The sequence below is a fragment of the Orcinus orca genome, chromosome 18 (genome assembly GCF_937001465.1).
Source record: "Orcinus orca chromosome 18, mOrcOrc1.1, whole genome shotgun sequence".
NCBI lineage: Eukaryota > Metazoa > Chordata > Mammalia > Artiodactyla > Delphinidae > Orcinus > Orcinus orca.
Window position 1 is genome coordinate 69,776,657 of NC_064576.1, and position 16,608 is coordinate 69,793,264.

The 16,608-nt window shown below is 43.1% G+C and overlaps 2 protein-coding genes and 1 long non-coding RNA gene across 13 annotated transcripts in view; 2 read left to right on the forward strand and 1 right to left on the reverse strand.

The window, feature by feature from the left end:
- The window catches only part of N4BP2L2 (NEDD4 binding protein 2 like 2), a 62,063-nt gene extending 60,079 nt beyond the window's left edge, over positions 1-1,984 (forward strand). For all 6 annotated transcript variants that reach the window (XR_004478323.2, XR_007473093.1, XM_033410081.2 and 3 more), the window contains one exon: positions 1,798-1,984. The gene's annotated coding sequence lies outside the window, so the exon portion shown is untranslated. The remainder of the gene's footprint in view (positions 1-1,797) is intronic.
- On the reverse strand, positions 1,515-8,343 carry LOC117197613 (uncharacterized). The gene is made up of 3 exons (XR_004478326.2): positions 8,165-8,343; positions 3,234-3,392; positions 1,515-1,864 (listed from the first exon to the last, which is right to left on the reverse strand). It is a non-coding gene; the product is annotated as an uncharacterized LOC117197613 (long non-coding RNA).
- Positions 7,137-16,608, forward strand: part of N4BP2L1 (NEDD4 binding protein 2 like 1) — a 35,156-nt gene continuing 25,684 nt past the window's right edge. Inside the window, exons 1-2 of one of the 6 annotated variants that reach the window (XM_033410088.2) lie at positions 7,137-7,545; positions 9,365-13,381. In XM_033410088.2, coding sequence (XP_033265979.1) covers positions 7,370-7,545; positions 9,365-9,548 — 360 coding nt within the window. In that variant the 5' untranslated portion in view covers positions 7,137-7,369 and the 3' untranslated portion in view covers positions 9,549-13,381. Of the gene's footprint in view, positions 7,546-9,364; positions 13,382-16,608 lie in introns of those variants that run through there. The other 5 variants (XM_033410087.2, XM_033410086.2, XM_004282203.4 and 2 more) reach the window with 5 other exon arrangements.

The window sequence follows — 16,608 nt, forward strand, 5'->3', positions numbered from 1 at the left end:
TAAAATAAACACATGGCACTTTTTTTTCAAATGCCTAAATTATGAAATAAACACAGCTGCTACGATTTCATTATGTATCTGTCTGCATTTGATAAGAATTGAATGTACTCTGCATTTACCATATATTTTCTCTTTTCATTGTTTCCATTTCTCAGCTAACTAGAAATACACATATACCCAGTAAAAATGTTTTTGTTTGTTTTAAACATGGTTCTGCTGAAAGAAGAAGGGGAAGGACTAAAGATCTGGGAGAAGAGTTTAGAGATTTGGAAAATGTGGGATAAATATAGGAGGGGAAGAGATAAGAGGCTATGAGGAATTCCAGAGAAAGGAGGTGAAGAAATTCATTCATTTGTTCAACAAATGTTTATCGAGTTGCCTCAGTTCAGACATTGTTCTACACACTGAGGATATAGCAGTGAAAACATTCCCGGCCTCATGGAGTTTATGTGAGGCTTCCCCTCAGTGTGACACCAGTATAAGCAGCATGCAACAAGCATGGGTATATTTGGCAGTAGCTAATTTCAGAGTGTTTTCTATCTGCTAATTTTGTGTCAAGGACACTTTATGGACCATACTTTTTTGATTTTTATGTTCATCTTCTACATTCATGCTAAACGAAATGCCCTCTGTGAACCTCACAGAGCAGTCATCCCTAATTATTTGTCCTCTCTTTTTGGGGAATTTTATTAGTGCTGTAGCCATGTACAGGTTTTTTATAATTGTAATGAGAATGGGCCTCTTAGTTTTGTGTTTGGCATAATTAATGATCAGTGGGCGTCACGGGGTAAACAGAAATTTAGAAAGAAGGAAATAGCAGGAGAATGTGGTTGGCTCTGGGAGCCTCAAATCCCTGCCTATTTCAAAATCCTCTTCTTGCTGGTGGCCAGGGTGTTTATATTGCCTCACTTCTTTAAGGACGTAGGGCAGAGTGCTGGAAAGAGGATGCGTTTGCATCTTGAAGCTACTGCTGACTGGCTATGTGACCTTAAACAAATTACCCTCTCAGAGCCTCAATTTCTTCACTTGTAAAAAAATTACATTCATAATACCAATCTGTCATGGGGATAATAAATGAGGATTAAATGAAATAACTTGTGCAAAGTTCTTACCATAGTGCCTGAAAAATACTAGGCTCTTAGTTAGGGTTAATTCCCTTCCCCTGAGTACCTTAGTTGGTTACAGCTTTGTCTTTGAAATGCCCCTGGTAGAATAGAAATTGTGTTATCTAGGACAGGGGTCTCCAAGCCCTGGGCCTTGGACCGGTTCAGGTCTGAGGCCTGTTAGAAACTGGGCCGCACAGCAGGAGGTGAGTGGCGGACGAGTGAGTGAAGCTTCTTCTGCACTCCCCATCACTCACATTACCACCTGAACCATCATATATCTCCCCCACCCCACCACCATCCGTGTAAAAATTGTCTTCCACGAAACTGGTCCCTGGTGCCAAAAAGGTTGGGGACCACTGATCTAGGAGAGCAACATATTGACTCAATAAACTTGTTAACACATTTGCATGAGTTAAATGTATTTATTATTAACTTTATAATGTAAATAGCTGGGTCATCAGGAAATGGGACATAGACCAGGTTTTGATTTAGAGACAGAAAGTTGGGCGTAATCAGGAGGACAGGCTCTTGAATGAGGCAGGACCAGGCAGGGTGCGGGGCAGTGGGGACAGCGTGAAGTTCTAGATATGAGGGGGTGGCATAAATAGGTCAGGAGTTTGGGAAACTGACAGCAAACTCCATTCATGTCACCATTTTGTCTGGACTTGTCTGGGCTTGTGTTTGTTTGTAGTTGAAGTCTCCGTCTTCCTGGTACTGTTGAAGATCCTCATCATCAAGAAAGAGTGCTAAGTGCCAAACTGAAGGATAATTTAGAGTGATACACTCAGTGGATACCGAAATTGGTTTGAATAATCTGTTCAACTATTCTTAATCAGTTTCCTGATTACTAATAAAAAACTCAACGAAAGAGGTAACAACTTGAACATTTTATTATCTAATTTTGAAGATACTCACCCTACTTTATTTCATGAAGAAAATAAGGCACAGAAAACTTGAGTAGCTTATTTTTAAAATTGCATCAGAATAGAAGGATAGGCCCTATATCCAAGTATGGGTCCATGATTCCATTTCTAGAATTCTGAAATCCAAAAGCCTCTGAAAACCAAAAGTTGTTTTTATTTTGTTTTGTTTCTTAAATGTTTGGCATGAAAACTAAGTTGGCAGCAAGACTTGACCCAAACAGACAGGTTAATTTTACTCCTTATTTATCCCACTTAGCGTGACTCTTCAGACATTTTACTGCAGAAATATTAATGTGTTAAATTACCAGGGGTGCCCTAGACCCCACTTAGAACTTCCTAAATTCTGAAACATATCTGACCTCAAGGATTTTGGTTAGAGATTGTGGGACTTGCACTATACTACAATAATAATTATTTTTATTATTACTATTATTTTAGTTTAATCGTACTTAACAAACTTCAAATACAAAAATTCGTATTTGAAAAATATAAATTAAGGGGTGATTTCTCATTATTCAACATGTAGGCATTTATGTAATCTCTCTGTTTTCAGAAAGGGAGTGTTGCCTGCCGTATCTTGCCTCTTACTCCTCCTCATCCTGTTTTATCTTCTCCAGAGAATAAACCTCCAGGCTTCTGCAGGGGGTGGGCAGCTGCCTGACTGTGTGGACATTTGTTTCTTAAACAGACTTTCAACTGACCTTCCTGTTTAGAGTCCCACGTCCAGCCCTAAATCTTCCAATTCCTGAAATTTTAGGGGTTATGCAGAGTAAATAGTATTGTTTCTTGGCTTTCTGTAATTCAAGTTTTATTTTTAATTTTTTTTCCAAATTAATTAACACTGGGCATTTAGCGTTCCAGTTTTTGAAATTTTGTTGCTGTGATCTTCTCTCTTTTCTTACAGTTTATACTTGAAAATAATAATGATTACCCACCCTGCCAAAAAACCTTCACATTTTCGTGGGGTTTCAGTGAGGGAGTGGAAGTTAAGTATTTGAGTTCTGTCTGCTAAATCAGGAACTGAGCACTTTATTTAAAATAGCTCAATGTTTTTCCTATGTTCATTTTGTACAGTTTCAGTTTATCTTTCTACTAGACTGTCAGTCTCTTACAGACAGAGACCAAGGTCTTCAGTGTTTGGTTGAACTCCCTAAGGTCTTGCTCTCTGTGCAGGCTCCTAGAGCCGTTGTGAAACTGGACTTACCTTTGGCCTGGGATGGGATGATTTCAGGGAAGAGCTGATCAGGATTAGGGTTGAAGCAGAGGAGACTCTGGCATCTGGCAAATGTTTGCTTTCTTAGGAGACTTCGACAGCAACAATTATGGATTTCTAATGAATACATTAGAGTCCACACCACCATGGCTGTAAGTAAGGGTAACATCATAAATATTTAACAATGAGTATGGCAGGGGTGGTGACCAGTTCTGAGACTCCTTTGTACTGTATTGATGCATACCAGCTAACTACCCACCTAGGCTTCTACTTAGGTTCCAGGAAGCCCCCAGCTTTCTCCAGCTCCTGCCTTTATTACCTTGCCCTAATTTCCAGAATGGAGCTTTAGAAAAATGGGTTGGGGCTACTTTCCCCACCTCCCAGGCTTCCTCCTCAAAACTTATACTCCTCAAGTGTCCCTGTGAACAGTGGCAAATACTAGGTGCTGTGGAAATAGAATTATGGTCATCGCCTTTGGGGAGGAGTGTGATGCCAAATAGAGAGAGGGAAGGAATATAGGAGGCAGAGGCAGTGTGAGGTTAGAATGAGCAAAATCAGTCTTATCCAGAGGACATTTCTGCATTAGCAGACTTATCCTAGGCCACCAGAGTCCTGAGCATTTCCCCTGTCAATTCAGGCAAGCAGACATACTCTGCATGACTGCTCTCCCCTTGTCCCCCTTCCCCTAACCTCTTCGAGCTTCCTGCATCCTCCATCGAGCTTCTAGGGGAAGGATAAGGGAAGAGCCAGGAGGGAGCAGTTTTAAGTATAGAGGCACTACCTCTGAATGGCCAAATAGTGTAGACTGTGGTGGAAGGTGAGAGCTGGAGGTGCTGTAGCAATGAGGGGTCCACCATAGAAACAGCTAAGCAGGCACAGAGGGATGCTTTCCTGTCCTTTCCATTCATGTCACTTATGTAACAAGGTGAATAAGTATGTATATAAGGCATTTTTTTGAGTAAAAAATCAGATAAAAGCTTTTGGTAGGTGAAGAAAGGACATAGGATTAGAGAAAATTGGGAAGCTACTACCTATATATTTTAAATGGTTCTACTATGTTACAGGGTCTTTGGTTAGGCTGCTTTGGAAACTTCGTCTTGGTTTCTGACTTCTGCCATCTTGGCATCTGCAGGAGAGGAACCCAGGGCTGACTTACAATTAAGCATTCCAAATCATGGGGTATTTGGAACTGTAGGTTCGAGGGTTAAATTCCTGGTTTCCAGTGGCTCTTCCTGTGCACCCTCTTATTTTTCCACATCTTGTTAAACAGTAATAATTAGAGAAACATTTGAATGTTTCTTCATTTGCCAGAAATTACTCCTAAGATTATTTCTTTATGTCTATCATGGTAATGGTTTGTAGTGCAGCAACGTGAAATTGTGCTGGTCATCACCTTCTAGAGAAATGGAACAGAACCTTAGAGCTGAAAAGCTGGTTGGGTGAACTGAGGGCATGAAGGAGTGTTGTCACAGGGATCCTCTGACTCGGGGGTAGCCTTCCTCTCTGGAGGCTGCCACCTAGATAGGGCCAGTAAGGATCTGAACGTAGATACTATCTGGGAGCAGGGTGGTTCTCAGATCTGCCAATAAGGTCACTGACTGTTTACATTAGTCCTTAGCTGACGTTATCACTATCTTTTTTCAGTGTTAATCTTTAGTAAATCCCAAGCTCAGACACATCTACTGAGAAAGCAGTTTGGGTCCATATACAACTATTGAGCATCTCTGAATGTCAGATGCTGTGTTAGCTCTTGGGGTGACAAGGGCAACACTGTTCTTGCCTTTGAACTTACAGTCTAGTGGGAGGAAACAGATACACAAACATAGCTTTAAACAGTGTGGTTCTGAGGAATAAATTGGGGAAAACAGAGCTTGTTGACTAGTTAAATCTGGGAGCTAAGAGAAAGGAGAAGTGTCTGGGGTCACCTTCAGATACTGCCAACCATTTTCTCCTCCTTGAACTCTCCCTCCCTGGGGCTCCACACACTATCTTACAGTTCTGTCTCTCATACTCTCCTTCAATAGATCCACTTCAAAGACTGTCTTTAAATGCTGTCCCCGAGCCCCCTCTTCAGCCGTCTGCTCTTTTCTCTATCTTCTTCTCACAGGGGAAGGATTTCCAAAGCTCTGTCTCCATCTCAGACCTCTCTTCTAACAGCACATTCACATTTTCCAGCATCTACTTCATCGCTTCAGCTGCCACAGGCACTGCAGACTCAGTGTGCCAAAACTTCTAGCCCCCAAAGCTGTGTGTCTTCCTGCTGCCCTCTCCCACACTGCCTGGGACACCCTCTATAGAAGGAAATAGAAATGGACAGAAGTCTCATGCAGCACTGTCCAACAGAAATATGTCAGCCACATATGTACTTTAGACTTATCTACTAGCCAAGTTAAAAAAAAAAACCATGAAATTAGTTTTAATAATATATTAACCCAATACACAGCATGTTATCACTTCAACACATAATCAATATAAAAATTATTGAGATATTTTACATTCTTTTTTTTCATACTGAAGCTTTGAAATTCAGTGTACTTTAATCTCAGTTTGGACCAGCTGTTGTTTGGGCCAGTACTTCAAGTGCTCAATAGCCACATGTGGTTATTGGCTCCTGTGTTAGAGCGTGCAAGTCTAGAATGAAAAAGGTAGTTTTGCGGCTGGGTAAAAACGGTCTTGTAAGAAGTATTGTAGATACATGGAAGTATGATAGGATACATACATTATAAGCATCACTATTTTTATGATTCATGTATATTCTCCATTCCTTATGGTTTCCCCCTAATATTTTTGAAAGCTTTTGAAATTTCAGTGTTTCTCAGAAGTGCTAAGAATTCTTCCTCCAATGCTGGGAAGGGATTTTCAAGAGAGTAGCTCATCTCCCTCCGCTCCCCCCTCCACAGAACCCCAAGAGGAAGGCGAAATTGTCAGCACAGAGCCCCCCCCACCCCCCACCCCCGCACTTGGGTAGTCCCTTCCACTGAAGCTTATTGTGCAATCTCTGGGTTTTGTTTTAGAAGGAAATTGCTTTTCTTCACAATTCCTTTTCAAAATTTTCATACCTTAGCTGCCAGAAACAAAATGTATTTACTTTACAATGGTTATTACAGCCAAAGCCACCATATATCCCGGATTGTTCAAGGATGGTGTTAATTTTTAATATTGTCTCTTTCAGTCCATGCATCTTGAATTTTAGTTCAGAAAATAGGATCTCTTTTTCACACTCCTGAGTGTGAAACAGTGGAGAGTACTGTGGTGATCAACCAACTGGCGCTCACCAGTTCCTGGAACTTAGAACTTAATTCTGGATGCTTTTCTGTTGTTTCAGTAGACTGCTCCTTTCCCTGCTTCTGCTCCTAGGGAGGCCATCCCTTTCCTGTGGCAACAGGTCATGAACCTGGGCAGTAGCCCGTCCTTCTCAGGAGGCCTAGTTTATACTACTGTTCATAAATCAATCTGAGTTTTAAGAGGTGCTTTGTTTTTGAAGAAGAAGAGATTTCTAAAGTTATGTAGAGGCAACAAAGCTTTCTAAGAATATTTTTGGCAGGCTGATACAGAAGTATTTAAAAAAAGGAAAAGATACAGGCCCTGGGAGAGTGGTGTTAGCCGTTGGGACACCAGCCAGATATTGGTGCTCACAAATTGGGGGAGACAATGGTCTTTACTGTTACTGTTCAAAATGCTGTTCACGGTCTCTTATCGTCAACTAAAATTATTTCACTTTCAAGGTCTAGGCCAGTGTTAGGTGGGGTGGAGGAGGGCTTTTGCCTAAGGCCTGCCTTCCACGCGGGCGTCCCGGGGAAGTGTCCAGTGTCCCACCCGGTGGGCCTCTCCCCCCAGGGCGAAGGGCACCCGGAAGCGTGGGGGGGCGGGGAGGCAGTGGGGGAGCGGGGGGGGGGTCGCGTTGCCCAGGTTTTCCTGGCTGTCAGTCTCCCAGCGTCCCCAGCTTTCCAGGTAGGGACGACCCCTCCCACGCAGCGCAGTTCGGGCGGGTGGGAAGGAGGGGCTGGGCTCCGAGCGCCCGCCCCTCCATCTATCACATGGCCGGAGAGCCACAAAAACAACAGCTTTGGCCAAGACCGTGACTTCAGGAAGGGGAAAGCAGTGTTCTCGCAGCCAGCCCCCACCCCATGGAGGAGAGTTTTCTTGAATCCTTTGGGAGGCTGAGCCTCCGGCAGCAGCAGCAGCCGCCTCGGCCGCCCGCCCCGCCGCCCCCGCGTGGGACACCTCCGCGCCGCCACAGCTTTCGGAAACACCTCTACCTCCTGCGAGGCCTCCCGGGCTCGGGGAAAACTACGCTGGCCAGGTAATGACGCGTCCGGGCGCCGCGCGCGGACCCAGCCGAGCCAGCCCCTTGCCCGGCCCCGGCCCGAGACTGCCGGGGGGAAGCCGGGCCGCCCGGTGCCAGCCGGGCCGCGGGCTCGAGACGCGGGTGGCCCGTCCCGTTGGTTTCCATGCTGCACCCTCGCAGGAGGACGGCTGTCAGCACTGCGCCTGGCGCGAGCCCCAGATGGCACCGGCCCCCGCACGGCCCCTGCGCCAGCCGGGCGGGTAGCCTTCGCCCGGAGCCTCGCAGCGCGGGGTCGGGGGCCCGCGGGCAGTCTTCTTCAGGAAAGCCCGATGGCGACTGCAGAGGAAACCACCGGGCCTCCCGCTGGCACGCAGGCACCCGCCACGGTGCGGCAACAGGCGTTTTAAACCTGAGCGGAGAAGTGGGGGCCCAGGGGCAGGGGCTGGGACCCGGGCGCGCGGCCGCGTAGAAAATCTGGCGGAGGTAGGCAGCCCTGCGTGTGCTTTGGTGGCTGCGAAGGCGCACAGGTGCCCGGGGGAGGGGGTTGCGCGGCCGCTGGAGGCCGTCATTGACACAGCTTCGCAACGGGAGCCCAAATTGGTTTACTCGCTAGGTGCGCCAGCGGCCCCCGTACCGGGTCAGCGTGAATTGCACGGCCTCGTTGCTGGGGCCACGTTGCTAGGCCCGCCGCTCCAGCCTCAGCTCCCTCCACTCTGTCCTGCGCCTGATGTTCCTGCAGCGCTGAACTGTTTCTCTCCTTGCCTTTGCTGGCGCTGCCCCGCGTGCCTGGTTTGCCTGCCCGGCTTGCCTTCTACCGCCCTCTCCCCTACTGATTCCACCAGCCCTTTACGACTCAGGCTTATTAATCCTCGCCCTCCGGGCTCCCCCGCTTCCTGTTTACACCTCTGTGGCTGCGCTTGGTTTTGCACATGGTTTCGTTTATCCTTCTGTAAGTTTCTTGAAGGTAGGGGCCGTATCTTACCCTGCAAAGCACAATGTTTGGCAGTAGTATGTGTTCAATAGAAGTGGTCCCTTGCCCTCAAAGAGCTTTCCATCTCACCAGAGAGGTAAGGCTAGCTGTAGAACCATGGGACTGGCCATAGAACTGTGGAACCAATGAAGAAGAATCAAGGTCGTAGCACATATTGAGAAGCGGATTTGAATGGTACACAAAGACCGTGGGAGGAGGGTCTGGGTTCTTTAGGGTCAGGGAACTGTGACAGCCCTGGTGTTGTGCTGCCAGTTTTAGTTAGGATTCCTGGTTGATTTGTGGAGTAGAAGCCTTTAGCAAAACAATATTGCTACATTTTCACAGATTCAAGAGATGGGCGACTTCCAAAGGGCCATTGGTACCCTTTTCTAAGAAACACGCACATTTCAATAGGCCTTCTCTCTGGCTGGGTAGAGAATGGGGGAGCCTGCCTAGAACCCAGCAGAACTTCGTTATTTTATGATACAGTCATGGTGGGTACATCTGTTACCAACAAGGTATCTTCTGAAATCAAATCCCGATCAGTTTTACTTCGGCTTTGCTGGTCTGTGGCCTATCACACACTGTCCGAGAAGGCAGTAAACATCTTTGGCCAGATTTTGTTTATAATTAAAGAAGGGAAGTGATATGGTGAGTGGAAGGTGCACAGAATTGAACAGCAGAAGCCGTGAGTTTGGGACCTCACTTTCCTCATCTCTAAAGCGAGTGGATTGGCCTGGGTAGTCTTTAAGGTCCCTTCTGGCTCTAACATTCTACACTTTTAGGATTTTAATTCCTGGTTGACATTTGGCTAAGCGGAGGACACCGGATGAGAGACCAGCTTATTAAAGAACATCTCTCTAGGGACGACTGGTGTGAGCACTTCCCTGGGAGTCTGAAGATTGTGCCTTTAGATTCTCTTCATCACAAAATAGTTGGTGACTTTGGGCAATCACCTGCCTTTAATTCTTTTTACTTTCCTTTACATGTGAATACTGAGAAGGAATTAGATGATTTACTGAAGATCTTTCTAGCTCTTAATTTCTAGTTGTCAGACTTAAAAATGTTTTCTTAATAATGGCTAGGTAGGGAGCTCTGACCTTTGAGTCAATTTATGGCTTCTTTTTTTTTCTTTCTTTGCCTGTGCCCCACGGCTTGTGGGACCTTAGTTCCCCAACCAGGGATTGAACCCGCACCCCCTGCACTGGAAGTGCGGAGTCTTAACCACTGGACTGCCAGGGAGGTCCAAGCTCTGCCACTGACTCAATATGATCTCAACTCCTCTGCACCTCAGTTTCCTTCCCTTTTAAATAGGGCTATCTGCTCTGTCTACTTCAGAGGACTCTTGTGAGGATTAAATGTGTATGAGAGAACTTGTTAAACTTTAAAGTGCTGTATAAATTTTAAGAGGCATTAGTTACTGCCGAAGATGTTGATCAGCAGAGATAATCTTCAAGGTGTTCTTAGGGAGAAGTCTGGCTCTGAAGTGAAGGAGGCAGCTGGGAGTTGACATTGTGAGTTCTGTTAATAGGCTGGGCATTGGCAGTTCTGAGAGCACAGGACTTTGGCCCTGCTTTGGGGTGTGTTGTGCATTTACATGGAAATCAGGAAAGTAGGCAAGGATACAGTCCACAGCTCAGCGAGGAGAGAGGTCTGCAGGGAGGATGCAAGGTGTAGTGGGTGTGACAGGCCATGTCCTTCAAGGAGCTGCCTTCCCCACTTTTTTGTTGGGGGGTCAGGTTGGGGAGAGAAGGAGAATGGCAAATTATTAAAAAATACATGTGTAAGAAAATAGTAAAACTGTAAGCCTATCTTATGTATTTTTGGATTCTGGGAAATTCATATTTTCATTATTCTATGTATTTTCCAAATTTTCCATAATGGACATGTATTTCTTGGATCAGAAAAATAAAACTTTTTTTTCTATAAAATTTGGAAATCGTTTTTACAAATGCGGGTTCAGCTTTTTTCTGCTTAACTTTTGTTTCTCATTTGATTAAAGAATTAAAAATGTTTTTGAAATTAGAATATGTCTGGTCTTCCAAATCAATGTTATATTTCTATGCTTTTCACCTATATGTTTTCAGTTTGCAGGGACTGGAATGTGGAAACCATCTATTTAAATTCTTTGGACAGGTTAAAAAAAGCAGTTAGAGTTGTATCTAGTTTAAAATTTTTAAGTACATCAGAGTACTAAAAATTTAGCTTGTCCCTTATATGTGTTTTGTCACCTCTGTTTCATTTAAAAAGCGTTTCAAAAATAGGTTCTTACCATTGACCTGTAAGTCCTGCTTCCAGGAATTCATCCTAAGACAGTAACTGGACAAGTGCATGAGGATAGAGGGATGTTCAGCAGAGTTTTTGATGTGATAGAAAAAAATATGAAAAAGAAAAAAATGTGAGCCAACTTAAGTGTACAAAAATAGAGGATTGGCTTATAAGTCATGAGTCATTAGTGAGAACATAGATGTACATTTGACTACAAATAAATACACAAAAATCCCATTTTCTGTTCAAAGAAATGTGTAAAAAGATATTGTTCATAGTGTTAACGCAAGTTAGTGTGCCGGACGCACAGTGAGGCCAAACAAACTGAAACGTTGGAGTTTGGAACAGAGGAAGGTTTATTGGAAGCCCATGCAAAAAGAGGTGGCTCATGCCCTAAAAAGTCCTGAGCTTCCAGAAGGGCTTCGGCAATGCACTTTTAAAAGCCAGGTGGAGGGGGCGGGTCGCAGGGTTTGTGATCAGCTTGTGCACGGTTCTCTGATTGGCTGATGGTGAGGTAGCAGGGTGGTATCACAGGGAGGCCTGGAGCTGTGTGTTTATGGTCATCAAGTAGTTAACGTCTTGCATTTGTTGGAGAGGGGAGTTTTTTACATCTGCAAGACAACTCAGGAAATGTGTGTCAAATACTATTATCTAGATAGTTCAGAGAGGAGCCAAAGCAGAGGATATGGAGGAAGGCCTGTCCCAGGAATGCCTCCATGGGGTCCTGCTAGGTTACAATAGTTGTTGATTTTTAGGCAGTGGGATGGAATATAGACTTTTGCCCCTGAGTTATTTTCTCATTTTTTCTACAACAAATACATATTGTTAACTTTTTAAAGGTGAAAATAACTTTTTAAGTTAGCTGCAAATAGTTTTATTCAGTAACTTGGCTCGGTAGACCTAGGTTGTGTGATGAAGCATTTATTAAATAACCAAGTAAATATGTCATTTTCTATATAAAAAGGCTTTCCTAGGTTTATTCTTGATTGGACATACTAGAAAGCTTTTTTAATCTGTAAGGAGACTGATTTTAATTATTTGGTGCTATTATTTAATATTTTATTAATTAGCATATGAACTAGCATAGGTCACTTAATTGAACACTTCAGGTTCTTCATTAAAATGAAGCTAATATTCCATTAGTAAGTTTATTGTGAGGATTTAAGGTACTGTGGTCAACAAGGATCCTATGCTTATGAATGTGAAAGCACCAATGAATGTGTGGGCCATATAAATACCAACTATTGTTAATTTTTCACTAGTCAACAATAGTAGTATTTACTGAGTACTTATAAGACTGTTAGCACTTGCTTAGTAAGGTATATACAAAATAAGATTAAGAGAAGGAGCCTACACAAGACCAACAAATGGAAGACAATAACCAGTACACTGCTGTGGGTAAGTAAAGTCTCATGGGGAATAGCCTGTTCTTTGCTGGTGGTGTTCAAGGCCAGGGGAGTCACTGAGCATGGTTAGGAAGATAGGATAATTAGGGAAGAGCTAGTCTCCTCCATGTGGAGATGATTCTTGACCTGGCCTTGAAGACCAGGAGGATGTGACTGCACGAAGGAAGAGGATTACTATCATGAATAAGGAGATGGAGATGGGAAAGAGCTGGATGTTCTAGGCTCATGAGGAGCATGGTTTTACTGCAGTGGGTTGTTTATATTAGTGAGTGTGTTGGTTAGGTACACCCAGGGCCAGATCATGGAGAACGTTAAAATCTGGATAAAGGAGTACAGGGTTGAGAGAAGAAACAGGATTCCTGTCCTAAGACCCTTTCACTCTCAGCACGTGATCCAGAACTATTTCTTTTTCCACAGCTGAACTGATAAACTCACTTGGATCTGCACTTGTTCTGTCCTCCAGCTTCAGTGAAAACATCTGTGGATGTCTGTTTACCTCTGTGCTTTCTTCTGTGCGTGTGTGGACATTTTAACTGCTTTTAAGTGTCCAATTAACTGGTATTAATTACATGATGTGCAACCATCTCCACTACCTTTTTAAAAAAAATTTTATCACCACAAACAGAAACTCTGTACCCATTAAGCAATAACTGCTCATCCTCCCGCCCTCGCCTCAGCCCCTGGTAACCTCTGATCTACTTTCTGTCTCCATGTATTTGCCTACTCTAGATACCTCATGTAAGTGGAATCATACAGTATTTGTCCTTTCGTGTCTGGCTTAGCTTAATGTTTTCAGGCTTCATCCATGTTGTAGCATATGTCAGAACCTCATTACTTCGTGGCTGAATAGCATTCTCTTGCATGGATATACCACTAAATTGTCCTTTTGAAATGAAATGAAATGGCAATAGTATAGTCTTTTTTTTTTTCTTAATGACGTTATTTGAAAAATTAAAAGTTGTCAACCTTATGTCAGTCCCCGGAATGTTTTTGAATCTTTACATATCAATCAAAGTCTGGGGGCCACACTCTAGGACATATGTCCTTTGCAATGTGCTAGTTTGTTTTGGCACCATCAAAAACGGTTTGTAACATGGATTCGGTAGGTTCAAAGGATGTTCACTGACAGCTGTCTTTTCTCCTCATTTTTATCTCTGGACAACATGGAATTTTCCATCAAAAGAAATACCTTTTCATTATTTCTTGGCATTAGAGCTTTCCAAAGAGGTGAAAGGATGCTTTCCTGATGTGATGCAATGATGGGACAGAGGTGGGGACAAAGGTATACTTTACAAACAAACACAATTTTTTAAAAAATATGGGAAACAGTGAGAAGAGGGGATTAGTTAACTAAGTAGTGAGTAATTAGACCCCAAAGTGTACTCACTCCACAGTGCACTAAGCCAGCAGGCCTGGACCATGGTGTTTTTAATTATGAGCATAGGGCTCTCATAAATAAAAGCAGGGTCAAAATAGGAAGTTGGCAGTATTCCAAGTCTGTGTGTATGAAAATAGAGTATCAGGCAGGTGACGTCTCAGAGTTTTAGCCACTTAGGTCTACTTGGAGAAGGTACTTTTTATATTTTTAGTAATTTTCCTAAGATGGGTCCTGAATCTCTTCTCCCCATCGCTGAGAATCCTTGCAGTGCCTCTCTTTGGAGGCTGGGATGAATGAGTACTATATGTGCTTCCTATGTTCACAGAGAGTAAGAACACACTCTGCAGTATGTGTTCACAATCACTTACTAGAAAGGTAACACAGGAGAATCCCCACCACCATAGTCCTGGAGCTGTCGGGGTAGTGGAAGAAGACCCTGCTGAATTGGGCAATATAGTGTCGCAGATGTGGTTATGATTAGAGAAGCAGTAGGAATAGAGGAAGAAATGAAAGGGGAAGAATGTTTTCATAGGAAAATCTCAGGAAATGAACAAGAAGTTCCCACAGTGTTCATCTAGTCCAAGCTCAAGACACTAAACTCTGAGAAGTTATATACTTCTAAAAAAAATTTTTATTGAAGTATAGTTGATTTACAATGTTGTGTAATTTCTGTGCAGCAAAGTAACTCAGTTATACATATATATATATACACACACATATATATATATTCTTTTTCAGATTCTTTTCCATTATGGTTTGTCACAGAATATTGAATATGGTTGCCTGTGCTATACAGTATGACCTTTTTGTTTATCCATCCTATATATAATAGTTTGCCTCTGCTAATCCTAAACTCCCATTCCTTCCCTCCCCTACCCCCCTCCCCCTTGGCAACCACAAGTCTGTTCTCTATATCTGTGAGTCTGGTTTTGTTTTGTAGATATGTTGATTTGTATTGAATTTTAGATTCCACGTATAAGTGATATCACTTGGTATTGGTCTTTCTGACTTACTTTGCTTAGTATGATAATCTCTAGTTGTATTCATATTGCTGCAAATGACATTATTTCAAGAAGTTGTATATCTTGATCAAGTTCATAGCAATGAATTCTCCTTATTTCTAATCAGAGCTTTTTCTTCTGCACCAAAGGAAGAGACTAGTGGGACTAAGGTGGTAAAAGTATAATGAGGTTGGTTTCGATCTACTGTTCATGAAAAAACAGGTAAAGGCCCTATTAAGTGGGCTTAGTTTATTACCTGGATTTCAACTGTCAGGGTAAGGAAGCCACATGTTATTATTTGTCAGTATTGGTGATATGTTTCTTCTAATACAAAAAAAAATTACCGAGAATTGATTTTATTTATTTTTGGCTGCGTTTTGAGTCTCCATTGCTGCACGTGGGCTTTCTCTAGTTGTGGTGAGCTGGGGCTACTCTTCATTGCAGTGCGTGGGTTTCTCATTGCAGTGGCTTCTCTTGTTGCGGAGCACGGGCTTCAGTAGTTGTGGCACACAGGCTCAGTAGTTGTGGCTGGCAGGCTCTAGAGCACAGGCTCAGTAGTTGTGGTGCATGGGCTTAGTTGCTCTGCGGCATGTGGGATCTTCCCAGACCAGGGCTCAAACCCGTGTCCCCTGCGTTGGCAGGCGGATTCTCAACCAGTGCACCACCAGGGAAGCCCCAATTTTCTTTATTAATGTGGTACCATTGAGGGCCATGGGGAGAGATGAGATTTGGATTTCTAAATAAGTATTCATATTTATCCTGACTATGATGTGTTGGGGAGAGATAGCCAACACTGACCTCCCAGGGTTATCTCATGTTTCTTCCTCATTCACTCACATGACAGGATATTTATAACATAACCCAACTTAGTGCCCAGGTTCCTTCTTGGCATTTTGACGAACTCTTCTCTATATAATGGCAACCGTTCTAGGCCCATTCGGACTCTAGAGGAACCCAGTATGAAATTATTATCATTCCAAGTTACCTAAAGATAGCTAGGTTCTATGAGATTAAGGAAATAGTACGATAAGAGGAAAACTAGTCTCACGTCTGATTGTTCCTTCATAATGCTCTCCGTCGCATTGCAGGCATGGCTTGGGGAGAAGGCTATCTGTTTTGATCAAGGTAAGAGCCTGGGAAAGGGTATGGCAGTAATGGAGACAAAAGAAAGCCCACATTTACTGAGCATTGACTGTATGCAGGCACTATATATGCTACCTTACTGGATCTTTACAATAATCCTAACATGGAGTGTTTTTATGTTACAGATGAGGACGTTAGGATCAGAGAATCATGCATTTGATTCTGAGATTCAGGATTTCATAATGCACAAAGTGGTCTTACCAGCGATGTTCATGGACAAAAACACCTACATCCACTTTTGACGATTAAGGAGTCCTGTTGAAGTATTGTATAACTAGAATATTTCAGTGTTCTTTACCCATACTTTTTAAGGTTATGATGAAGAAAAGGGTCTGAAAGGGACCTTCTCTGTCATCCAGAAAGGCCCTCTGGATGGTAGCACCTCTCCAACCTTCTTTGCCCCTTACTTTGACTTTCTTTTCTTTCTTGAACTTAGCACCACTTGGCATATACATACCTGTTTATTATCTATTTCTTTTATGAGAAGGTAAGCTTCATGAGATGTGATGCAAGCTCCATGAGATCAGGGGCTTTATTCTGTTCAGTCCCTAAAAGAAGGCCTGGCACATAGTAGGTCTAAATATTTGATGGATGTGTTAATTCCAGAAACTTCCTAAGAGTTGGTAGCTCAGAATCAGCATGGGTCTTGAGTAAACAACAAAACCAAAAAGGAGATTATTCACATAAAGAGAAATGTAAAAGAATGCACGAGCTGTTGAGAATAGACAAGAGGGGGAAAAATAAAGAAAAAGAAAAAAAAACTTTAATTCCGTTCATAAGAAACCCATTCCTGTGTTTTACATGTGAAAATGTTTCATGTGCCATCTCCTTCACCCAATAGTTATCCTAAAGAGAGATTTAAAAATAAGTATCGGGCTTCCCTGGTGGCGCAGTGGTTGGGAGTCCGCCTGC